Raw genomic sequence first — 26,875 nt, 5'->3', positions numbered from 1 at the left:
CATACCCAGGTCTCTCATTCTTTCTCATCCCCATAATTTGCTTGGTGATTTGCTTTTTGCCCACCATTAGCTGTTTAAATGTACTCATCTCTTTTCCTATCAGCCTTGGCTCTGGACCACACAGAACAGTCATGAGTTTCCCCTATCTACCCTCTTACATGGCCATCGATTTCAGTCACCCAACTACAAGGAAGCCTGGACTTTCCCTAGTAGAGGCCACTGTCTCTGACCCTAAATCCTCTTAATACCTCACTAGAGCCTGTGTTCCTTTAGCTTTAGTCTTTTTTTTTTTTGCTGACCAAATCTCTCTTTTCCTCCTTTCTATTCCCCAATTTGTGTTTCTTCCTCAAGAATCATCATGTCCTGTGCTTGCTTCAGCAGCACATATACTAAAGAGTCACCATGTCCTGGGGTGCCTGGGTTCTCAGTCAGTTAAGTGTCCAACTCTCGGTTTTGGCTCATGGTTCATGAGTTCAAGCCCTGCATTGGGCTCTGTGCTGATAGTGCAGAGCCTGCTTGGGATTTTCTCTCTCTCCTTCTCTCTCTCTGCCCCTCCCATGCTCTCTCTCTCTCCCTCAAAATAAGTAAACTTAAAAAAAAAGAAAGTATCATCATGTCCTTAAAGAATGCAGTCATTACTCCCAGGAAGAAGGTGGTTGGCCTCTCACAACTGCTAAAGCCAGTGCAAGTTGAACTGCCTTAATGTGGATACTTCCTGGCCCTCTGGCCCCTCACCTTACTGCCATTTTCCAGGCCAAACTGTTTGGTGTTGGGTTTAAGTACAATCTAAGGAGAAGATTTAACCTTGATATACAGGGTGCAGGGCAGTGGGCAATGGCAGGAGGGGGTCTTCTGGATACACCTGAGAGAGGGAAGGAGAATTGGAGCCATGAGAGTAGGGCAACTGAGGCCTGCATAAAAAGTACTATTTACCTCAGCATACAAATGAACCACAGTCCCACTTTATTTCTGATTTAAGATTGAGCAGACAGAAGGTTAAAAAAAATCTCTGCAGAAAAGGAAAGTGGGCAAACAGTATAGCCAGGAAAATCAGACAATCTAGACATACCTTTCCATGTAAGCAAACCAGGAAGCTCAGAGCTCACAAACAGAGGAAGGCAGAACTTGGGGTATTTGAGGGAGTATTCATGAGGAAGGAGACAGGACCACAAGATGAATGTATGTCCGTGAGCACATCTAGGGTAGAAAGGACACTGAGGGGAAGAAGACCCCTTCCTCATGCTGTCTCTGTCCCAACCCCTAGTGGAGAGGGAGAGGAAAGTCTCTCTAGAATCTCAGGCAACTCATGACACTCGCAGTAAGAATAGGGTGGGGGTGAAGGCAGAAACACTTTGGACTTGGGAAGTCAGGGTAGAGGAGACAGGGAGAGCCAGTTACTGGAGGAGCTTGACATAATTTGCAGGAAAGAGTCCAAAGTGGCCATGGCAACGTCCCCGCCACCAGCCCTCATCCACCATCTCAATGTCAGTGATGATGTCATCAGGATCAAAGGAAATCTCGTCACTTCCCTCTGGGGAGGAAATGGATGGGATGTTAGGATGGTCAGACCATAATCATTCCATTCCTGTCCCCACTTTAAACTTCAGGGAAAGAAGGGTGCTATTCTTCTGGATGCTAATCCTGGGTCCTCCCCTGACCCTCAGAATCCATCTCCCTCTCTTGTAGTAAGGGCCTCCAGGCACCAGACCCCTCAGGCCACTCCGAACCTACCTCCTTGGTAATCATACAGGGCTATCGCTGAGATCCCTGCTCCAGCCCCAGCTGGGTAGCCAGATGATTCTGCATGAAGAGAAATATAAACATGGTCTCACCAACATGGAGAAGGAAAACAGGTCCTTCTGGGTAGTGGGGGAATTCCTCTTCCTTTTGCCCTCCCCTGGACTGGACCCAATGCAGGAGCTGCTTCTCCCACCCCCTACCCCCCACTCACCAGCCATAGTGGAGGCAAAAGAAGGATTCTCAGGTTCGAGTACATCCTCATAGTCCCCATCTGGATCACCATCCTGCTCACATCTGTCCATGTCTCCAATATCCTCATAGTCATTCTCAGTCTCAGGCTCAGTCTCAGGCTCAGACTTGGGCTGAGGCTGAGGCTGAGGCTGAGGCTGAGGTTCAGGCTCAGGCTCAGGCTCTACTTCATACACTGGCTCTTCCTCCAGCTGCAGGCCTTCCAGAGTCCTGGGAGGCAGGGCTGGGGGCTCCTCATCCTGAGAAGGGACAGTGTGGATCAGAACAACTTCCACGCATGGGTGGGGTACTAAGACCCCACCCATCACCATCCTACCAATTCTACCCTCGTCCTCACCTCTACCTAATAGACTTTCCTAGAGAACACAAGCTTTCATCCATCTTTATTCCTTGACTTCCTCCCATACCTACCCACTCAAAACATCTACCAGGAGGTGATAGGAGGGGAATGTAGAAGGTGTGAAGAGAAGGAAATGGAAAGCAAGTCCGATTCCTCGAATGACCAGGAAAAGATTGAAGCAAAACACATTTTTGAGAATACCACGGCTAGGATGACTAACTCTCCTGATCTTCCCAGGACTAGGTAGCCCCCAGAATGCAAGGTTTTCAGTGCTAAGACCAGGACAGTACCAGACAAACCAGGGTGGTTGGTCACTTCATATGGCCCACCTTTCCTCCCATGAGGAGATGGGGAAGGGATAGAGGATCTTTGGGGCTCTACTCACCTCTGGGGGATTCTGCCTCAGGGGCAGGGTAGGCACTGGGTGTTCCCTACTGGTTCTCACAGGCCCAGGCTCTGATGGTGGACAGCTCCCTGCTGGAGGCCAGGCCTGTGAAGAATGAAGCATCTCTCTTGTAAGTATGTAAACCTCTGTCTTCTCTCTTACACTTCCCTTCCTGTCTCTGCCAATCCAAATCAATCATCCTTCTAGATGGGCTCCAACCTGAAGTGATAGCTCCTTCTTGTTCCTGTAGTAATGACTGGCTGCATGGCCAAATATGCAAATCTTGGTCTATATAAATCTTGATTTTTTTTCCCTCTAACATTTTGGTATATATGAGGCCCAATCACTCAGCCTGAAATCTTCCTGAAGATGGAGACAGGAGTTATCAACTTTGCCTAACACCAGGGAGGCCTGTGCCTTATTTTCTACCAATGATTTGGAATCCTTACTTTATTTGGGCAAGGAATCTTGGATGTGAACCCCAGAAGACCAAGCACTCACCTCTGAAGAGATTTTCTTGGGCAATGGGGCTGGCACCTCTGGCTCTCCCACAGTGTCTACTGGCTGCTTAGCCTCATGGCTCTTCTTTACCAGGGCCTTTCTCTCCTGTTGCTGCCTGGCTATCTGCTGTGCCTTTTCTTCTTCCTCCCGCTTCCTCTTCTCCTCAGCCATGGACTCAAATTTTGCCTTCAACCCACGAGCACCACTAGAAGCTGCAGACACAGGCAAGAAGAATTAGGATTGTCTTGGATCAGGTATGGTGGGGATGGCACTTGAAGGAAGAGAAGGAATTGGTTAAATATCCAGGCAGAAAGCAGATGGAGAGGGAACTCATGGGAGGGAAGGTAAGAGGTACTGATGGAGGAACAAGTGGGTTTTAGGAAGAGAATATAGCCCTGAAGCCTAGATTTCCATATAGCCAAGCCATGGAATCTCACACTTTTGTCCTTTCTAAATTATAAGCTTTGTTTTCCTAACCAGCATCCTTCCCTATCCACATTCCTTAAACCTGTATGCCCTCTGGCCACCACCCACCCTCTCCTTCCCAGTCCCAAGTTCTTATCCTTCTTATTCTTCCCAAATGTCTCCCCAACCCTCCCTTCCTATGTTCTCTGCTCACAGTTTCTTCCTAATGTCACTCTATCTCTCTACCCACTTAATCCAGTTTTTCTAGGAGAGAGAATTTGGGAATATACAGGCAGGATCAAGTCTACCTCAGCTAGTTTAAGTAGTTAAAGGCATGGAGAGGGTAGTCTAGGCATAAGAAAGAATGAGAAGGAAGAGGTGGTTGAGGAAAATAGAGAAAAGGAATTGTTAAGACTCACCAGCCTCTATGGGTGTCGTCTTTTTATAAGCTGTAGTTGGAGCCTCCATTTCATTGAAGCCAACAGCACTCTGTAGAGAGAACAGTATGCAGGGAGGGAGGAGAAGGGAATGGTGATAACCCAAAGTCAGTATTGGATATTAGGGACACTATAGGAGGTATCCCTAACCATTTGGTGCCTAATAGTTAAACAGGATATTCCTATATTGTTTTGTGGTAGAGAGAGGGGTAAAGAATTTCTAAACTGGTGAGCTCAGCTCCCCTTTTTGAAAGCTCAGAGAACCTAGAACCTCACACCTCTAAGTCCAGTTGCCTAGAATGCAGCAGGGCCCAGCCAATGCATGAAGAGGAACTTGTGTGCATGGAATAGAAATAGATTATAGATTGAATTAAGCAATGTCTAGCAATCAATGAAATTTCAAACATCACCTTTCTCTGAAGTTTATCTGTGTTTCTGTCTCTTTCTCTGACTCCCCCCATTCTCTTTTTTTGAAGCTCAGGCTCTGGAAGACTTGCTCATTAAATGCTGAAAGCAGTCAATGGGGACTGTAGGACAACAGCTCAGGACACTTAGCTTCTCTTATCTCAATGCATTTCAAGTGCAGTTTAGGGACCTTTTCTCAAGACACTGGTGTTCTGGTGCTTTACCTTATCCACTCGGTCCTTCTGGATTCCATACTGACCACCAAAGCCCTTGGCATAATCTGCAGGACAGAAAGGTCTGAGAGTCATAAGAGGAGTTAAAATGCTAGGATTGTATAGGTAGGGGAGTCATGGAAGAAAGACCAGACAACAGGAATATGGCAAACAGAGATGGATGAGGAAGAGTGAGAATCAGAGGGCAGAGAAAAGCCTGGATGGAAAGAGAAAGAAAAGGATAGGGAGAAAAACAGTTAAAAGAAAATGGATTGGAGATAGATATGAAGAGGGAAAGATAAAAGAGAGAAGTGACAGAAAAGGAAGTAATATAGGGAGGAAATGGGGAAAAAAATAAGGAGGTTCCTCCAGCCATCCCCTATATGTCCCAGGGAGGAGAGAGACCTCTCTGTCTTTGTGAGGCACAGGGGCCTGTGAGACTCAAAGCCAAATCACTCACTTGTCATCACCCAGACTGTTTATCTTTCTCTTGCTCAGTGACCCCTTCTCTTTGGCCTCTTCTGTCCTGCTCCTAATCTTGCTTCTTTCCTCTCTATCCTCTTGGTTTCTCCCCATCCACCCCACATACATACACTTACCCTTTACACCACCACTGCACATCTGCACCTTTGTACTCTGGGTCCTCTGTGTCAGCTTCCAGCAGGGAAGGAAGGAGGGCTCTAGGCTACTGTGTGACCTCCCTCCTCTCCAATCCCAACTCACCTCTCTGGGACTCATGTTTCTCTGTCTCTCCCTTGTAGTCATATCCCAGAGCTGCTTTGTCCCGTTTATCTTTCTCTATCCCATAACGGCCTCCAAAGCCATGAGAGTAATCTGTGGTGGAAGAAGTAGTCATGAGAGCCCACTCAGCCCAAAGGAAGGTACTGTGGAAGAGCGAAGTCAGGTTAAGTGGGTGCAGGGGGGATAGGGGCCTGGGAAGAAAGATGGGCCAGCATCTAAGTGAATTAAAGACAAACAGTGTCCTAAGCCATCTTTTGGAAGCTGTAATTCAACATTGTTCCCTCCTTTCCTTTTCACCTTTACTTTGTCTCAAGATGAGAAGAGCATTTCAATCTTCTCCCTTCTTCAAGGAAGGGGAAAGTATAGAGAATGTAAAGAGACACTTTCAGGCAAAAAAAAAAAGGCAAATACATATGAAATGTAGCCTGTTCTTACTCCTATATAAACACTTAGCAATATCTGCTAAAATACAACAATCGTTTTTTTTTTTTTTAATAGTGAAGCTCAAATGAAAAAAAAAAAATCATGGCTCCAGAAACAAAGAGATGAATCAAAGCAGTAGATATGAGAGTAATCATGAGTGGACTGAGAAAACCCAAGGATGTTTTAAGCCCCGAATTTAGTGTCTAGAGATTAGGATCTAGGGTCAGGGGTTCTTATACAAGAACAGGGGACTGGGGAGCAAGAAATGACACTCTACCTGCTTCTGTAAAAGCATTCTAGAAAAATTCTACTTATTTTTCCAGGGAAATGGTGAAGGGGGTTGTCATTTGTTCAGCACTTGGTACTGGGAAATTTTACCTATGGGACTTGGAAACTCCAGGCTTACCCTGAATGTGTAGAATGCAAATTTCCAGTTATACACTACTTATATTACACAGGAATTCTAAGAGGAGAAATTAACTTCATGCTGGTCTAGAAAAATATATACCACTGAAAGAAAAAGCATTGGAAAGATGGCAGGAATATGAGACAGAGTAGACCTCAATAGAAAATGCATTATAAGAGATAAGAGAGCTACAACACAATAACAAGAGAACAAATCATCATTTATGAGGAATATGTATGTTGGTATAACCAATTAACAGAATCCAGATTTATATGTAAGCAAAAACTGACAGAAACAGAAAGAAATAGACAAATCTGTGATCCTAGGTGAAAATATTAACATTCCTGTCACATTAATTGATAGAATATTTAGACAAAAAGAATCTAAAATTATAGAAGGTGCAACATTATCATCTAACAAGACCTAATTGACATTTACAGAACATTATATCCCCAAACTGCATAATATACTATTTTTTATGCACATAGAAAATTCACCAAGATAGACTATATGCTTGCCTATACAATAAGTTGCAATACATTAAAAAGGTTGATATTAGACATCATATTCTCTTAACACAATAGGGTTAAATTAGAAAATTCTCTAATACCTAGAAAATAAATAACACATTTATAAATAACCCATGGGTCAAAGAAAAAAATCAAAAGGGAAATTAGAACACACATTTTTAGCTTAATAAAAATTAAAACACACATGTGGAATGCAGCAAAATTTGTTTAGAGGGAAGTATATAACTTTAAGTACCCATACATGTTACTATACTTTGTCCAAACCCATAGAAAGTACAATACCAATAGTAATCCCTAAGATAAACTATGGATGGACTTTGGGTGATTTTTGATGTGTCAATGTAGGTTCATCCTTGGTAAAAAATGTACCACTGTGGTGAGTGATGTTAATAATGGAGGAGGCTACACGTATGGGGGTGATGAGGGAGGAGTGTATGGGAAATCTCTGTGTCTTCCTCTCAATTTTGTTGTAAGTCTAAAACTTCTCTAAAAATATAAAGTCTAGGGGCACCTGGGTGGCTCAACCAGTTAAGCATTGGACTCTGGATTTCAGCTCAGGTCCTGATCTCACAGTTCGTGGGTTGAAGCCCCATGTCAGGCTCTGCACTCACTGTGTCAGAGCCTGCCTTGGATCCTCTGTCTCCCTCTCTCTGGCCCTCTCCTGCTCATTCACTCTCTTTCTCTCTCTCAAAAATAAATAAACATTTAAAAAGTTAAAAATAAAAATACAAAGCCTATGATGGGATACCATCTCACACCTGTCCGAATGGCTAAAATTAACAACATAGGAAACAACAGGTATTGGCAAGGATGGAGAGAAAAGTGAACCCTCTTGCACTATTGTTGGGAATCTAGACTGGTACAGCCACTCTGGAAAACAGTATGTATCTTGCTCAAAAAGTTAAAAATAAACCTACCCTCTGACCCAGCAATTGCACTATGAGGTATTTACCCAAAGGATACAGAAATACAGATTCAATGGGAACACATGCCCCCAGATGTTTATAGCAGCATTATCAACAATAGCCAAATTATGGAAAGAGCCCAAATGTCCATCAACTAATGAATGGACAAAGCAGATGTGGTATACACACACACACACACACACACACACACATACACACACACACACACACACACACATATACACACGGGAATATTACTCAGCCATCAAAAGGAATGAAATCTTGCCATTTGCGACAATGTAGATGGAGCTAGAGAGAGTATTATGCTAAGTGAAATAGGTCAGTCAGAAAAAGATAAATACCATTTGATTTCACTCATATGTGGAATTTAAGAAACAAAACAGATGAACATAGGGGAAGGAAAAAAAGAGGAAGGAAAATCATAAGAGACTCTTAATTACGGAGAGCAAACTGAGGGTCTCTGGAGGGGTGTTGGTGGCAAGATGGGTTGAATGGGTGATATTTATTAAGTAGGGCACTTGTGATGAGTACTGTTATATGTAAGTGATGAATCACTAAATTCTACTCCTGAAACCATTATTACACTCTATGTCAACCAACTCAAATTTAAATAAAAACTTGAAACAATAAATAAATAAATAAATAAATAAATAAATAAATAAATAAAGGCTTTAAAGAAAGAGAGAGAGAGAGATACATTAAAAAGAGAAGGAAAAGTTCCAGTATGCATCTAATATGGGTTCCAGAAGAAAGAATAAAGGAGAGGAGAGCCACTATCCAAAGGAAACCAACCTGAGAATTTTCTATAATTGAAGTTATTTCTCAGGTTGAAGAGGAACAATAGTCTCATGCAGGAAAGAGAAATAAGTCCAACATTTAGATATATCCTAATGATATTTCAGAATATCAGAGACAAAAAGAAAACCTTTCAGGGCACCTAGGTGGTTCAGTCGGTTAAACATCTGACTTTGGCCCAGGTCACGGTCTTGCAGTCCACGGGTTCAAGCCCTGCATTGGGCTCTGTGCTGACAGCTCAGAGCCTGGAGCCTGCTTCAGATTCTGTCTCCTTCTCTCTCTGCCTCTCCACTGCTCACACTCTGTCTCTATCTCTCAAGAATAAATAAACATTAAAAATTAAAAAAAAAAGGAAAACCTCTCACAGAAAAAAATAGAGACACAAAGGAATGATGGTTAGAGTACACAAGAAAGATGCCAAGGAGGATGAAATAATACCTTCAAAGTGATGAAGGAAAAGTAACAACGAGAAATGGAGCAAAATATATTTTTCAGACAAAACCTGGGAGTTCTTTCATAGGCTCTCACTGAAAGAATTATCAAAGGATATACTTTAGTAAGAAGGAAATAAAAGCAATGAGGAAACAGCGAAATATAATAAACAGGAATGGGCTAGGAAGCTGGTAAATATGTTGGACAATTTAAATAAGCATTCACTAGGGGCACTTGGGTGGCTCAGTAGGTTAAGTGTCCGACTTTGGCTCAGGTCATGATCTCGCAATTTGTGAGTTTGAGCCCCGCATCAGGCTCTGTGCTGAGAGCTCAGAACCTGGAGCCTGCTTTGGATTCTGTGTCTCCCTCTCTCTGTGTCCCTCTCCACTCACACTCTTGTTTCTCTCTCTCAAAAGTAAATAAACATTAAAAAATTAAAAAATAAATAAAAAATAAATAAGCATTCACTAAATAATAATAGTGATTCATTTTTGGGGGGTTTAAAAACACATGGAATCCTTACACTGGGCAGCAATTGGCCAGTTGGTACAAAGAATATAGGATGTAGAAGGAATGCAATTAAATTATTCTACATTTTCTTTGTTACTCAGAATGAGATAGTGATTAATTTTAAACTTAAGTAAAAAATGAGAGTTAAAACTTAGGGATACCTTCCTAAAATAAAGGAATAGAATACCTCATTTTCAATCCAGATGGAAAAGGGGACTAAACAATCTCATAGGAAGAGATAAAGAAGAAAGAAGCAAGTACATGATTGGATTTAAAAATAAATACAATAGTGGGGAACTGGGTCATGGAACTGAAGGGAGTTGATGACAGCTACTGGGAGGTGAAGTCTGAGCTGAATAGGTCAATTGGGTTGCAAAGGTTGAAGCACAGGGTCCTTGCCTTTCTGAGATGCATGCTTCTCCACTTCTCCTTTGTAATCAAAGCCAACTGCCGACTACAGAGAAAAGGAGAGAGGATTGATTAGAACTGGAGCTGACAGTTTTCCCTCTCCCTCACATACCTCCCCCCTAGCTCAGGCCAGAGGTTAGTTTATAGGAGCTTAGGGCTGAGAATGAGAGTTTGACCTAGAAACAGATGACACCCTGACCTGACAGGCTGGTGGAGCAGCAGTGTGCTACAGAGCAATGAACGTGAGCGTTATGGGCTCATCAGCTCTTGATTCAACCCCCAACCCCACTTGCCCTATTTTTAGTTATTTAACTTTATGCATGTCCTTTAACATTACTGAGCCTCAGTCTCCTCAAATATGAAATGAAACTAGGTAAACCTCCTTACTAACCTCAAGTATGAAATGGAGAAATGATCCCTCTTTATTTGGGACAGTGTAAGTAATAAGTGGGTCAAGGTATGTAAAGTGCTTGCATTGTGTCACTCAGTAAATTAGTGCTTTTCTTCCTAACTCTCACGATACTAAAATGAGATAATAGTTAGGAATGTGCCTTGTAAACTATAAAGCACTACGCACATGTAAGAGATATTATCCTATTCCTAATTGATTGTACTGTGCCTCTCTTCTCTTTCCCTAAATGGCAGCCGAAACCCAGAGATGTGTTTTGATGGGATGAGAGGCAACTAGGAGAACCTGGATCTTTGCTGCTCTAGGACTGGATATGTTGGCCAATACCTAACATCACTCATAGCTACATCCCCATCTGGCTCAGTACCTATAGGTCTTCTAGGCAAGACTAGATTTTGCATCTCAAGAGCCATTACTATGTATTGTTTCTTGGTTTACATGACATACTGACTATTTAGGTAATTCAATTTGTGACCCAGGAGGCAGAAGATGAAACAAAGAACAAGGAGTGGTCAGGAAAAGACAAGATAGAAGGGAAATTCCATCCTACTGTGCTTTTTCTTTTTAAAACTACCTTTTTTTTCCCCCACAAAGGAGTCTTTAAAACCTCTGGGCTTCAGGGTTTTGGTGCTACATCATGTGAAAAGTAACCTTTACCTTCTAAAAACATTATAACCCTAATTAGCTGTTTTACTTGATTGTTTGCTCCTGTGGTCATAATACTTAAGCTGACTCCCACATTCTCCTGAAAGGCATAATGATAAGGTTTTGATGCTTGAACAAAAGAGGAGCTTTGGAATTTCCCTTGTCTTTCTTCATGACAATGAAGAAATCAATGGTTTGACTTCCTTATCAATGTTTGATTCCTTATCAAAACAGAGTTTCAGAATCTTTGTATCATTTATATTAACACTATTGAGCTCAGCATGTGGCCTCCAAAAGTGGCACAAAGGAACTTGCCGAAGAAGATTATGGGAGCTATCGTCATGATGGACCCTCCTGAGGCCACTGCCATCTTTCCATAGGAGAAGCATAGACCCACATTCAACAGTGAGTGCTGGTAAATCCCACAGGACTTGAGCTGGGTGGCACAGGGAGATACTTACCTTGTCTGCCCTGTCCTTCTCAACTCCATATTTGCCTCCAAAGCCTCTGGCAGCATCAGTCTGAGAAGAGTGCTTCTCCACCTCAGCAACATATTCATGGCCCACGGCACTCTAAGAAAATCAGATGGAAAGAGTGAAAGACAAAAATGACTGTAAAAATTAAAATGATACAGATATGGTTTGGGATTTAAGAATACCAGAAATTCCATTCTGGGTCTGTCTCATAGCCTCCACCAGTGTATCATGTAAGGAGTATATGACTGGAGAGAGCAAGGTTGCTTTTTCTAGAGGCTCACACATCCTGAGTCTTCTTTAATAACATTAGGAACCCATCACTTAGGAAACCCCTGTAGGATGGGCTGGAACCATCAGGATAGATTCGAGGTAGGTAGAACAGTGGTTAAGCCAGAAACAAAAAGAAAGGTAAAAACAAGGGATGTATGGGTCAAAATAGAATTAAGTAGTTAGTAAAGAGAGATCAAAGGGGACTAACTTTATACCATAGCCAAGATTGCATATTTCATTAAAACAGCCAAGTGCTTCTGTTCTGGATTATAGTTTCTGTGTGACCATCACATTTCAGAAGTGCCAACTGAGCCCTGATATTTAACAGTGACTGACTCTGCACCAAAGGGGGTTGGTAGACAATACTGTAAGTAGTCCAAGAGGGCATATAAATTTTCTATGCCCCTTCACTTTTTATTCCATCTATTGTTTTATTTTCTATTTGGTTTTGAAAGGTTTATCTCTTCTAATATTTAGATATGGCTATTTTAATAATCTGGGAACTGACTAGTACTTCAAACCAAACAATGCAGAGTCCCAAATACGAAGAAATTAGAAAGGCTTTCCTTTCTCCTGTATTTCGAATCTCATGCTGGGACAAACATCAATATAGAGATTGATGTGAAGCATTGCCGTATATGAGCTCCTAGGAACTCATTTTACAGTATTTTTAGGTCTGTGTAGGTCAACTTTGCTTGTGAATTTAAGAATGCATGAATGCTTATCTATTTTAGTTTTTTCCTAGGAATTTTGTGGAGAATACAATGCCTACATTTCACTTTACACAATGACAAAACAAAACACTTCCTGAGGGTGCACTAAAGGCTTTTCATTGAATTATTTTTTCCTCCTTAGAGATAAAATCTTTTTTGTTGTTGTTGTTACAGGAATATATCTCTATCTTTGAGATTAGCAAAGTCAATGGAAACTATGATTTAAAACACATAGGGGTGCCTGGGTGGCTCAGTCAGTTAAGCGTTCGACTTTGGCTCAAGTCATGATCTCACGGTCGATGAGTTCGAGCCACGCGTCGGGCTCTGTGCTGACAGCTCAGAGCCTGGAGCCTGCTTCAGATTCTGTGTCTCCCTCTCTCTCTGACCCTCCCCCGTTCATGCTCTGTCTCTCTCTGTCTCAAAAATAAATAAACATTAAAAAAAATTTTTTTTTTAATTAAAAAAATAAATAAATAAGACACAAGCATTTTTAACCATACTTTAGTGGTAGCTAATGGATAAAGGAAAATATTTGTATTTGATGGAATCTAATGAATAAATTCACATCAATATTTTTCCCATGCACATATCATATAAGGTATAATATATATATACACAAAGAACACTAAATACACAGTAAAGAAAATAATAATAAGTTGCAATATCAACATTCTATACAAACATTTGAAAACAGTAAATGATTTTAAGACATATTCTTCCTTTCTCTAATTGTGACCCTGTCTCCTCAGTCTAGGAGTTACAGCATGGCTGGGTCTACCACAGGCTGGCCCTTTTAAATTCTTGGACCACATTTTCTACCATCTGTATTTATGTGTTGAAATCAGGAAAAAAATGATACAAATAGTATGTGGACATTCTATTTTAAAGCCCAAATTAATGCTGTACTTTGAATAAGTTTTAAACTACAATACCAACAAATGAATCAATTTTTTATCTTTAAGCAAACATCTTTCTTTCAACTCACCTTGTCCATTCGGTCTCTCTCCACCCCAAACCGACCTCCATACCCATGGGATGCTTTGGGCCCTGAGTCCATCTCCTTCTTCTTGAGAATATCATGCTCCTCTGACACTTTGTTCCTCAGCTGGTGGATACTGGAAGTAACCACATGACAGAGACTCATCTAGCACAAGTCAATGAACTCTCCCTCCCAGAAAAATGGAAGTCTTGAGATGTGTTCTTTATTTTTAGCAATAACCTGAGCTCCCAAAGTATATCAATGCTGGTCTGGGAGTAAGAGATTAGTGTGGCCTATATACCATAGTCTGATTTAAACTCTCCACAAGCCAATAATATTTCCTCTAGTCTGTTAATTTGTCCACTAAATAAACTTCTGAAACTTGTCCCGTTTTTCATGTTCTTAAATATTAGAGGACAGTGATACCAATTATATTCTAGTAACTGGGAAGTTATTTTCCTTCTGAATGGGTCTGCTTTCTAGCATTAGATACTCTCTCCCCAGAAGTACAAAAATATTTATATACCCCTTTATTCCCACATTCTAGTCCTGAGAATCTACCTCAAGGAAATAATTTTAAATATGGCAAGTCTTAATATCTAACGATATTCAGTGAAACACTGAAGATAATAGCAAGAACTAAGAAACAATTTATAGGGCTAATACTTGGAGAACAGTTAAGTAAATTGCAATATTACCTTTCAATGCCATACTAGGAAGTCATTAACGACGGTTAGGAAAGATGTAGCTTTGGGAGATTTATCTATACGTTAAGTATTTGGTTTATATTTTGGTAAAAAATGAATGCCCTTTGTCTCCACCCCCAAATCTGAAATTCCTTACACTAAGATCTAATAAAACAAACAATAAGCAGAATCAGACCTATAAATACAGAGAACAAACTGATGGTTGCCAGAGGGGATGGGCAAAATGGAAGAAGGAGAGTAGAAGATGCAGGGTTCCAGTTATAGAATAAATACGTCACAGAAGTAATAGTCAAAGCACAAGGAATGTAGTCAATGACATTATAATAGCGATGTAACTGGACAGATGGTAGCTATACTTGTGGTAAACACATCATAATGTATAAACTTGTCAAATCACTAAGTTATCCACCTGAAATGAATGTAACATTATGTATCAACTATACTGAAATGAAAAAAAAAGCTAATAAAAACTAACAAAATTCAGTCTTATCACTAATTGTTGTAACACCTGAAGACCCAAATAAACTTGATTTGGGACACCTCTGTCACTAAGAGAATGTAACACCAAAAGGAAGTCTTCTCCTTCTTACTTCACTTTCATCTTCACTATGAGGGTAGAGAGCACCTCTGCAGATCTGTCTGCTCTGAGGATATGAAGTGACAGGTCAGCACTAGCACCAATAAGGGACAATCAGTATGTATACTTGGTCACATAGAGGCACTTCTGGGGATTCTTAGAAACATTTGGACAAGAGAACCCTAAATTAAAAAATTTCACTTCCTGCAGCAAGAAAAAGAGGTTTAGGGAATTGAGACAGTGATGTTACTGGGACTTAACCAGCTCGGGAAAACCAGATACACTGGTTACAGGTTAGAATGGCCATCCCACAGCAGAAATTCTCTTCTTTCATGGAAGAATAGATCCATCTGGTGGCCTTCTAGTATAAGCCCACCAAAGCCTTTTTTTAAAGCCCTCTCAGCTTTAGTCATAGTTAATTTTAGAAAGCTGGCTTTGAACCAGATGAAATTAAGCTAAGAGCTGGAAGGACCATCTGTTCCGTGCCTGCTCTAAACCCTCTGGCAGCAGTGGAGGCAGAGATCCTGTGTTGCTAGTTCATTAACACTGACACTTTAGAAATGTCTGTGTCAAAAAAGCTACTGGTTCCAAGAACATGTAAATAACTGTTATTTCCCAACCAAAATATTCAGATGAAGAATGACAAAAATGATGCCAAACATTACTTTCAAATGAGCAAAATGTGCAAAGTTTTAATGAGTCCAATGATTGCCACATGGGTCATAACTATATCATTGTTAAAACAAGTTTTTAAAGGGGATTTGAAAATGAAATTCAGGAATTTCCACCTAATGGATGATAGCAAAGCTAATCAGAGGATGATTCCAATAGATAATACAATTTAAATAAAAATGTTAGCGCCAAAAAAGGCCAACTTCTTATCAAATTCTTTAGAATATAGCTGAAGCCACTCTAAATAGGCCTTGATCATATTAGTACTTCACTCAATAAATATTAATTAAACTTTTGAGTATAAGGCACTTCTAGGCTGTGAGGATACAAAGATTATTAATGTATATGGAGATAGTGGTCAGGTGGGAGAGATAGAAAAAGTTACAATCCAATGTGCTAAGCAGCATATCTAAGAAACGTTTGACACATTAAGTCTCAGATACCTATTTTAAGTTTTAAAATACCTTGGAATTTGATAAAGCAATGCAGTTTATGGGAACCAAGTGTTTTGTTTTTGTTACAATAATAAAAGCACAGAGATGAGTCACACAGATAAGATTTTATCCACAGATGATATGATCATAGATGCAGAAAATCTAAAGAATCTACAGAATACACTACTGGAACTATTAAGTACATTTGGTAAGTTCACAGGATAAAAGAGCATGATCAAAATCAATTTCATTTCTACACACAGGCATAACTCATTTTAGGGGCATGCCACTTTATTACACTTTTGCAGATATTGTGTTTTTAACAAATTGAAGATTTGTGGCAACACTATATTGAGCAAGTCCATTGGCACCATTTTTCCTACACCATTTGCTCACTTCATGTATCTGTCACATTTTGGTACTTTGCACAATATTTCAAAGTTTTTCAATATTATTATATTGATTATGGTGATCTGTGATCAGTGCTGCTTGACGTTACTATTATAATGGTTTGGGGGCACCATGAACTTGAATGGATGGGAAGTTGCTTCTTATGGATGAGCAAAGAAAGTGGTTTTTTGAGATGTCATAAATGTTGCATGTATTCTGACTGCTCCCCCAACCAGCCATTTCCCCATCTCTCTTTCTTGCCTTAGGCCTCCTTATTCCCTGAGACACAGCAATTTTGAAATCAGGCCAATTAATAACTCTGCAATGGCATCTAAGTGTTCAAGTGAAAGAAGAGTCACACATCTCTCCTTTAAATCAAAAGCTTCAAAATCATTTCAAAAGAAATCATTAAGCTTAATGATGAAGGCATTTCAAAAGCCAAGACAGGCCAAAAGGTAGGTCTCTTATGCCACACAGTTAGCCAAGTTGTGAATGCAAAGGAAAAGTTCTTTTTTTTAATTTTCTTATGTATATAACTGACTGTCAAATTGGCTTACATACAATACCCAGTGCTCATCCCAACAAGTGCCCTGCTCAATGTCCATCACTCATTTTCCCTCTCCCCTACCTGCCCCCCCATCCACCCTTAGTTTGTTCTCTGTATTTAATAATCTCTTGTAGTTTGCCTCCCCCTCTCTCTGTTTGTATCTATTTCCTCCCCCCCTTCCCCCATGGTCTGTTCAGTTTCTCAAGATCCACATGAGTGAAAACATATGATAACTGTCCTTCTCTGACTGACTTATTTCACTCAGCATAATACCTTCCAGTTGCAAAGGAAAAGTTCTTAAAATAAATTAAAAGTGCTACTCCAGTGAACGTATGAATGATAAGAAAGCAAAACAGACTTATTGCTGATATGGAGAATGTTCTAGTGGTCTAGATAGAAGATCAAACCAACCACAACATTCCCTTAAGTCAAAGCCTAATCTAGTGCAAGGCCCTAACTTTCTTCAGTTCCATGAGGGATGAAAGAGGTGAGGAAGCTGCAGAAGAAAAGCTGGAAGCTAGCAGTGGTTGGTTCTTGAGGTTTAAGGAAAGACACCATCTTCATAACATAACAGTTCAAGGTGAAACAATAGGTGCTGATGTAGAAGCTGCAGAAAGTTATCCAGAAGATCTACGTAAGATAATTAATGAAGGTGGCTACACTAAACAAAAGATTTTCAATGTAGACAAAACAGCCTTCTACTGAAAGATGCCATCTAGAACTTTCATAGCTAAAGAGGAGAAGTCAATGCCTGGCTTCAAAGCTTCAATGGACAGGCTGATTCTCTTAGGGGCTAAGGAAGCTGGTGATTTTAAGCTGAAGCCAATGCTCATTTACCATTCTGAGAATCCCAGGGCCCTTTAAGAATCACACTAAATCTACTCTATTGGTGCTCTATAAATGAACAACAAAGACTGGATGACAGCACATGTGTTTACAACATGGTTTACTGAATATTTTAAGTCCACTGCTGAGACCTACTACTCAGAAAAGAGATGCCTTTCAAAATATTATTGCTCATTGACAATGCGCCTGGCCCCCCCAAGAACTCTGATGGAGATGGACCACATGGTTAGTGTCATTTTCAAAACCTGCTAACACAACATCCATTCTGCTGCCCATGGGTCAAAGAATAATTTCATTTTTCAAGTCTTGTGACAGTATTTAAGAAATCTATCCTTTAAGACTATAGATGCCATAGATAGTGATTCCTCTGATGGATCTGGGCAAAGTAAATTGAAAACCTTCTGGAAAGGATTCACCATTAGAGGTGGCATTAAGAACATTCAATAATTCACAAGGAGAGATCAAAATATCAATGTTAACAGGAGTTTGAGGAAGTTGATTTCAACCCTCATGAATGACTTTGAGGGTTCAAGACTCCTGTGGAGGAAGTAACTGCAGTTGTGGTGGAAACAGCAAGAGAACTAGAATCAGAGGTGGAGCCTGAAGATGTGACTGAATTGCTGCAATCTCAAGATACAACTTGAATGCATGGGAAGTTGCTTCTTATGGATGAGCAAAGAAAGTGGTTTCTTGAGATGGAAACTACTCCTGGTGTAGATGCTGTGAAGACTGTCAAAATGACAACAAAGGACTTAGAATATGACATAAATTTACATGATAAAGCAGCAGCCAGGTTTTAGAGGATTGACTCCAATTTTGAAAGAAGCTCTACTGTGGGTAAAATGCTATCAAACAGTGTCACATGCTACAGAAAAATCATTCATGAAAGGAAAAGTCAATCAATGTAGCAAACTTCCAATTTTGATACAGGAAATTTTTCCATAGAAATTGCCACAGTCACCCCAACTTTAGCAACCATCAGTCAGAAGCCATCAGAAGCCATCAACATGGTAAGACCCTCCACCAGCAAAAAGATATGACTCACTGAATGTTCAGATGATGCTTACTATCTTTTAGCAAAGTATTTTTATTTTTAAAAAATGTTTGTTTTTTTTTTTTTGAGAGAGAGAGAGAGAGAGAGTGAGCAGGGAAGGGGCAGAGAGAGAGAGGGAGAGAAAGAATCCCAATCCATGCTGATACAGGGCTCAAACCCACAAACTGTGAGGTCATGACCTGAGCCAAAACCAAGGCCACCGAGGCACCCCACAAAGTACTTTTAAATTAAGGTATGCACATTATTTCTTTAGACATAATGCTACTGCACACTTAATAGACCACAATATAATGTGAACATAACTTTTATATGCACTGAGAAATAAAAAAACTCATTTTACTTGCTTTATTCTGATATTTGCTTTATTGTGAGGGCCAGACACCAAACCTGCAATATTGCTGAGTATGACTATACTAGCCATGGACATTTGAAAATTAAAAGTTAAAAATAAATACTATTTATTATCCCATGAAATTACATGAACTATTTTAGCATCAATTTAATAATAAAATATGTCCAAGACCTGAACATTGAAAAATATTACTGAAAAAATTGAAGAAGAAATAAATAAGTCCATGTTCATGGATAGGAAAATTCAAGATCATTAAGATACCAGTTTTCTCTAAAATGATCTATAGATTCAATGCAATTTCAACCAAAATATGATCAGACATTTTTGTAGGAATTGACTCATTTATTCTAAAATATATGTAGGAATATAAAGTCCTGGGATAGTAAAAAGGTTTTATTTTATTTTATTTTGTTTTATTTAAAAAAAAAATTTTTAACATTTTATTTATTTTTGAGACAGGGAGAGACAGAGCATGAACAGGGGAGGGTCAGAGAGAGGGAGACACAGAATCCGAAACAGGCTCCAGGCTCTGAGCTGTCAGCACAGAGCCCGACGCGGGGCTCGAACTCACAGACCGCGAGATCATGACCTGAACCGAAGTCGGCCACCTAACCGACTGAGCCACCCAGGCGCCCCTTAAATTTTATTTTAGAGAGAGAGCACAAGTTGGGGAGTGGGGGGGAGAGAGAGAGAGAGAGAGAGAGTGAGAGAGAGGGAGAGAGAATCTTAAGCAGGCTCCATGCTCAGCCCAGAGCCCAACACGGGGCTTAATCCCACCACCCTGGGATCATGATCGAGCTGAAACCAAGAGTCGTACATTCAACTGACTAAGCCACACAGGTACCACTTGAACAGACATTTTAAATGAAGACATATAAAGATACATGAATAACACATAACAAGATGCTCAATAAAATTAAGCATCAAAGAAATACAAATTAAAATGACCACATACCCACAAGAGTAATAAAAATTAAAAATACTAACAATACCAAGTGTAGAGAAGCATGTGGAGCAATTGAAATCCATACATTATTAGTAGGAATAAAAAATGGTAAATTCCTTTCAGTTTGGTAATTTCTTAAAAAAATAAATGCGTACTTATTATATGACTCAGCAGTTTTATTCCAAGATATTTCCCAAGAGAGATAAAAACACATGTCAACAAAAATATTTGGACCCAAATGTTCATACAGCTTTATTTTTAATAGTTCCAAATTGCCAACAACCCAGATATCCATCAGCAGGGTAATGGATAAACCAAACTAAGATATACCCATATAATGGGAAACCACTGGACAGTAAAAAGGAACAAAAGACTGATACACAAAGACCATAGTTAGATCTCAAATAATTATACTGAGTGAAAGAAGACACAAAAGAATATATTTTGTATTACTGCATTTACATAAAATTTTAGAATAGGCATAACTAACGTATAGTGACAGGAAGCAGCTCAGTGTTTACATCCAGCCAGGGGTGGACATGGGATATATGGACTGTAAAGAGGCACATGAGCATGAGAGGGCAAGAGTGGCAAAAAGAAGATGGAAAAAAGGGCCAGAGACCTTGAAAATCAGGCAGCTACTAGGAAACACTAGGTTGCTTGCAGCTGCCTGGCCCAGGCTTCTCTATACAATAGATGAGGGACAGACATTATCCTTCGAGCTATTCACGGAATTACCAAGTCACTCCCCAAACTAAGTATATTTTAGGTAGACTTAAAAAAGAAAGATTATGGTGTGGGGGAAGGTAGTGAGATTAGTGAGAACCACAATCACTTCCTTTTCCTGCTCTGAGTGATCTCAACTCTGCAGCTACTGTTCTCCTCTCCAACTTCCTCCTCCTTTCCAAAGCCCTTAGTGATTCTCATCTAACCTTAAAGATTGGCTTAGCCCATGTTAGCCAGAGAGAATCCTAGAATATTAGAGACTTAATAATGGAAGGTCCTCTAGAGGTCTTTTCAATCCCAGTGGGAAAACTGAGAATCAGAGAGGAAAAGTGACCTGTTCAGGTCACCTGGCTAGTTACTAGCAGAGATGGGGCTTTTACATCTTGGTAGCTTGGGTGAATGGGAAGGAAGTGGGTTTTTGTGTAAATATCTCTACCATGTACGTTTTCCTTAAAAGATCCAGTTAGGTTAATAAGGTAACATTCAAGGTCACTACATTTTATAATTCCAAGGGTCAACAGAGTAATGGATATACTGAGTTGTACAACACAACAGTCCAAGTAAACAGCACTTAGAAAGAAGAAAGACTGTAATTTTTTTACATGTTTATGTTACGTTTTTAGGAAGAAAGAATATAATTGAAACTAATCTATATTGGGGCACCTCAGTGGCTCAGTGGGTCAAGCGTCCGACTTTGGCTCAGGTCATGAGCTCGCGGTTTGTGAGTCTGAGCCCCACTTTCGGCTTTGCGCTGACAGCTCAGAGCCTGGAGCCTGCTTCGGATTCTGTGTCTCCCTCTCTCTCTGCCTCTCCCCTGCTCACGCTTTGTCTCTGTCTGTCTCTCAATAATAAATAAACGTTAAAGAAAATAAGAAAGAAATAAAAATAAACTATATTAACAAGAGAAAGAAATATTGGGGTGGCTGGGTGGCTCAGTTGGTTGAACATCTGACTTCTGGCTCAGGCTTTTGCTCAGGGTATGTGAGTTTGAGCCCCACATTGGGCTCGCTGCTATCAGGGCAGAGCTCAGTTTGGATCCTGTCTCCTCTCTCTGCCTCTCCCTAGCTCATGCTCTCTATCTCAAAAATAAATAAACATTTTTTTTAAAAATGAAGAGAAATATTATTGAGCTGCTAAGAGGTGCTAAATACTGCACTAGAATGTTGATACATGTTAGCCCCTTGAATTTTAACCATACTCTGCAGGGTAGCTATTATTATTCCCCTTTGATAAACAAATAAACTGAGATTCCGAGAGGTTATATGTCTAAATTCACATTACTTGTAGCTGCAGAGCTGTTAGTCGAACCTAACAAATTCAAGCTCTTTCTATAAGATCAAGGCAAAGATTTAGCAGTCTTCCTTAAAATATTTTGCTCCTACTATGCATGAGACAAGCTGGTTGGGAAAGGTATTAGAATATTGGTATCTTCATCTTAAGAGTTCTCGGGATACTAGGGCTGAGTAGCCTTTACTCAGAAAAGGAAAAGGATCTTTTTTTTTTTGATATATGAGATTGGAAAGGAGCATCAAGAAACTTCCTGAATGAACCTGTTCCATTTTTTTCATCTTTCCAACTGCTTCCAGAATTGGTTGGTTTGTTTAAGAACAATATTCATTACAGTTTCTTGAGATAAATCATTATGTCTTATCAAACAACGATGCATATTACTGAATATTATCAAATTATATAAACACATGCTAAGTTTCCTAGTGTGTTGTTTATACAATGTGGTCATCTGCTGACACTTTTTAAATCTAGGGGAAAAGAGGTAAAAACACTATTGTTAAATTCTGTATGGGGGAGTTAAAATGGAGTTTTAAATTGTATTAATTTTGCCAATTTATTTGTAATTGTTAATTTTTGCTTTAAAAAAATTTTTAAATTTTTTATTTTAGAGAGAGAGTGAGCGGGTGAGAGGGGCAGAGAGATAATCTTAAGCAGGCTCCATGCTCGTCATGGAGCCAAATGTGGGGCTTGATCCCATGACCCTGGGATCATGACCTGAGCCAAAATCAAGAGTCAGATGCTCAACCAACTGAGCCATCCAGGCATCCCAATTTTTGCTTTTTTATGTTTGCTCTTGTTATGCAGTTTATTGTGTCTACCCTGCTACTAATATTTGACATCCAAAGTAGACAGCCCTGTTTAAATGATCCTGAATAATCTATGGAAGAGAAGAGGGAATCTTTCAATATGAATATACAATATATCCCACAGAAACCCTTAGATATGTCTGTAACTTCCTTCTCTCTTACAGTATCAGACTGTTTCGTTGTTTTGCTCTTATTTCTGATAAAACGTTGGGTTATCATCTTTAAGACCCTTAAACACTATTACTAAAATAATTTTAATCAATAGGTTTTCTAACTGTCACATTTCTTCATATTACCATTCATGGTTTCCAGCTTCTGTCAAGTAGCCAAATACAAATTTTTATTTTAAAAATCATCCAGGCCAGGTATGAGACCTGATATTGTCCTCTTCTTACAATATCTATTCTGAGTTATTTACCTTGATCTTTCACTGAATCCTTCTTGGTCTATCTGAAGTCACCTACATTGTAGACACACATTTCTATTTCTATGAATAGATAGATGATAGAGAGATGTTGGAGAGATAAAGTGATACAACCTCAACCAGTATTTGAGCCACCTCATCTCTGAATCCCTTATAATAGACCCACTTGGGGAAATTGCATAGTTGTTAGAAATGAGAGAGAGAATACAGGTTACGGGGATAAGTGGAGAGACATGAAACAGAAACCCACAATGATACACATAGGGACACACAGGGATAGATTCAAGAAAAAACAAATGCAAAGACACGTAGACATTAACTACCTTCTCTCCTTCCTTCCTTCCTTCTTCCCTCACCCTCCCCTGAGTGTCCAAGTTCTCCTCAGGCTCTTCCCACACCCTTTTTCTGCTCCCCAATCCTTTTGGCACCTACTTGATATGTTCTGCACGTCCAGAGCCTTCAATGGTCTTGGCTCCCCACCGTTGCTCCTTTTCAGAGATGTCATTCTACAAAAGACATCATCAGCAATAAGTGATGGCAAGAGATGTGCCACATTGAGAGAGGCTATGTAGCTGACACACATGCCCTCTAGGTCCCCTGAAACTGTTGCTTCCTTCAGTCACGATCTTTACATTTTCCTCACCCTGCCCCCCCATGTTAAAATTAAGGTGGGTTCTGAAGCCTCCCTTTCTGCTATGCATCCCCCACACTTCCCCGTTAGGTCTTCTACAACTTCTGAATCTCCACAAATTATACAGGCCTAGCTTATATCCTGCTCACAGGTCAATGGAGACCCAGGTTAACCTGCACCTCAGCTTCTGCCTAGCTTGTCATAGCCCGTCAATCACAATGTTAAACTCTTCTACACCTGTCCCCTTCCATCCTCAACATCAGCTATCATGCACACCCCCACTCATGACAGCCAACTGTCCTACCAGTCAGTTCTACCATGAGTGCTATTTCAGTCCCAGATTGTCCTTTCTAAGCCCCCTAAAAGGTAAGTAATAACAGAGTAGCCCAGGTGCCTCTCCCTTGTCCCCTCACCTCCACCTTTTATTGATTTTTCCAAGCGCAGTTATTTCCAAACTCACCACAAAGTCAGGGTCTGTGTCCCAATCATCACCCTGGGTCTCCACAGAAACAGATACATCATGCCCTACTACAGACTTCCACATCTGAGGATGACAAAATGGGAATTAGGGAGAGAAAATCAAGAAGAGGGAAAACAAGAATGCTGAAGTCAATGTTATAGCAGTCCAGTGGTTTTGCTATTTTTTCTTAGAACAAAATGGAAGCTGAAGCAAAGCAGATGGAAATTTTAGGAAAACACTTTTGCTCAGTTAGAGGAGCAGGGGGAGGATTTATTCAAGACAAATTAACACGGTCTAGGCCTACTGAGTCTGGAGAGAGGCCATCATGGGTGTAGGTAATGTTAAATAATCTGGGTGTCAAAACTGCTGGGAACATTCATTTGTGTTGCAAGGCAGCAGGGTAGTGGCTTAAAGTGGCAATCAGTGAGGAGTACTAGGGTACCCTTCAAATTAAAGCACCATGCCTCTCAGTTTCTACATATGACTCCTGTTACAGCTGTTGAAAGCTGCATTGGGCCAGCCCCTAATAAAGTGAACACCTACACTTTCTTCTCTACCACCTGCATAATTCTACTGAAAATTCCAACCCCAGTGCAAGTCATTATCCCATGTTCATTCTAAGAGCAGCTACTGAATAGGTGCATGAGGTCAGTAGGGCAGTCAGCTGAAATTCCTGCCCTGAACAACACATAAGGAAGTATCATTTACTGGGAATGAATCATCTATTCTTTAATTTTTAAAAACAGTTCAATTATATTTCTAAAGAAGATAACTGGTTCAAACAGCATATAATAAATCCCTTATTTTGAACACTGAGAGTTATTAGATTTTTTTATTAAGTAATAAAGAAATTGTTAGAGAACACGAGGATGAAGGGGAGCCAAATTGTTATTCTGTGACATCCCCAGTGTTTCCATTGGCTCTGCCAGTTTATGCATGAGGAGCAGCAAGTTGCTCTGTATGTGTGGGATCCTGGATCTCTGTATGTCCATTGACAAATGCTTATCTGCTCTGGGGGGACACTGACACTTCTTGACCCTGCTACTACTTGCTAACTAGCAACTCTCCTGTTCATCCTTCCTTGGACTCCTCATCCCACTGGTGTATTTCCCTATACTCTTCACTGTCTCTTAAATGAGACCTCTTAAAACTGCTCCTAGGACTCCACAATGTCTCCACACAGTCTCTCAGACTCTCCGATTTCCCTTTCCTCTTGGAAGCTCCATCTTTCTCCATGCTATTTGATAGCCTCCTTGGAAACTAGCCCAAGGATTTGGGGGGAAGGGTGGTTAAAGAGATGCAAAGAGGACACTGGAGAAGTAGTGACTGAGTCAGCTGCACTGTGAGATGAGTCCCTGCCCAGAACAGCTCTGCCTTTCCTTATGGGGTAACAATTATGGAAGAGATAAGGCTCCTGGGCTGCTTTTTGACAAAATGACTTCATACAGAAAACTGGAAAGGAGAAGTTTCTGAAATATTCATGATCAAAAAGGAAGCAATGAGGACTGATGGTCCTCTCCTGTTTCCTGCTGTTCCTCTGGGGCCTCAGCCTAACTCACCCAAGATCCTCCCATCTTCATGTATTTTTTAAAACAAAGGGAAGTTTCTGACGCAGAGACTATTAGTGTCCTTAAGCTGCTGGCCAGAAATAGAAAAGCCAAGAGGGGCTATTAGAGGTAGGGGACTGGGGAGTAACTTGGTGAGGAATGGTGCCCAGGATTGCAGGCACAATTAAGGGCCTCATCACGAAGCTGCCTGACAGCATCAGTAAAGTACATGGACCTCAGCCAGAAGATCACCCCAGCTCTCTTACTAAGCCCCTGTGGGAACAGGGGTAAGGGAATCAACATGGAATATGTTCTTATTTGTCAGGTACCAGAGTAGGCAATTAAAAATATTAATTGGGTAAATCACTGAACATCTTTGATACTCCATTTTCCCCAGGGGAAAATAAATGAAGAGGTTAATGTAGCTAATTCATCAAGTCCCCTTCATTTTGGACATTCTGGGATTCTGGGATCCTACAATCACAGAAACTAGCTCTAGTCGAACCATTGTTTGGCCTCCATCCGCACTGGTGCTCAGCACTGGTATAAGTAGCAACTACTTCCTGCTGTGTCACAGTGTCTCCTATGTGAGTTTTGTCTCTTTGCAAGACCATATGCTCTCTAAGGACAGAGACTTTGTCTTCATCTCCTGTGGTCCTCCTCTTGCCTCAGGGCCTAGGAGCAACAGGCCTTAGGAGAAGGTTGTAGACTGTCAGCAGAAACTAAGAGTCCTGGGTGGCTGCTGCATCATGTGCCCTGGGCTCCAGACCCCCATTTCAGTTTCCATCCCCATATGCTCATTAGTCACAATCACTCACCCCCAGGCCTCTGGCCATAAAAGTCTAAGAGCCTATGAGAAAGGACTTTATCTGTCATGGAGGACTAAGAGCCAGGTAGGTTCCTCTTAATTCAGCTCTTGCCCTGTGCTCCCCAACTTTCCCACTGCTCAGAGTACCCACCTCCAGTAGCCAAGTGTCTGCTCTAAGCTCCCAGCTCTTCACGTCCACTGGGCTCCCCTCTCTACTGCCACTTCAGAGCAAGAAACTCTGAGCTGCTGCTTCAGTTCCGTATTCAGCAGGTTTTCTGTCATTTCCTGACACCCTGTCCTCACAGCTACTTCCTGAAGTTT

At 40.6% G+C, this 26,875-nt stretch overlaps 1 protein-coding gene across 1 annotated transcript; it reads right to left on the bottom strand.

Annotated features, from left to right (window-relative positions):
- Positions 1 to 940: 940 nt before the first annotated feature.
- On the bottom strand, positions 941 to 26,875 carry HCLS1 (hematopoietic cell-specific Lyn substrate 1). Its single transcript, XM_047876105.1, has 14 exons — positions 26,706 to 26,875; positions 24,200 to 24,283; positions 23,541 to 23,614; positions 13,344 to 13,473; positions 11,361 to 11,471; positions 9,837 to 9,891; positions 5,398 to 5,508; positions 4,687 to 4,742; positions 4,040 to 4,109; positions 3,216 to 3,427; positions 2,715 to 2,819; positions 1,952 to 2,228; positions 1,732 to 1,800; positions 941 to 1,531 (listed from the first exon to the last, which is right to left on the bottom strand). The coding sequence occupies exons 2-14, from the start codon at positions 24,281 to 24,283 to the stop codon at positions 1,395 to 1,397; spliced, it is 1,491 nt and encodes a 496-aa protein (XP_047732061.1). The 5' UTR covers positions 26,706 to 26,875; the 3' UTR covers positions 941 to 1,394.

Source organism: Prionailurus viverrinus, chromosome C2, assembly GCF_022837055.1.
Source record: "Prionailurus viverrinus isolate Anna chromosome C2, UM_Priviv_1.0, whole genome shotgun sequence".
Classification (NCBI taxonomy): domain Eukaryota; kingdom Metazoa; phylum Chordata; class Mammalia; order Carnivora; family Felidae; genus Prionailurus; species Prionailurus viverrinus.
This window is presented reverse-complemented; position numbering and strand designations above follow the sequence as displayed.

What these genes read in the sequence shown, in the direction of transcription:
- HCLS1 (XM_047876105.1), bottom strand. Translation starts at nt 24,283, where the DNA reads ATGTGGAAGTCTGTAGTAGGGCATGATGTATCTGTTTCTGTGGAGACC. An exon ending in GAAGCATGCATCTCAGAAAG is followed by an intron (nt 5,509 to 9,836) that starts GCAAGGACCCTG and finishes CTTCCACCACAG; the next exon opens with ATTACTCTCATGGCTTTGGA. An exon ending in CCAAGAAAATCTCTTCAGAG is followed by an intron (nt 2,820 to 3,215) that starts GTGAGTGCTTGG and finishes CATTCTTCACAG; the next exon opens with GCCTGGCCTCCAGCAGGGAG.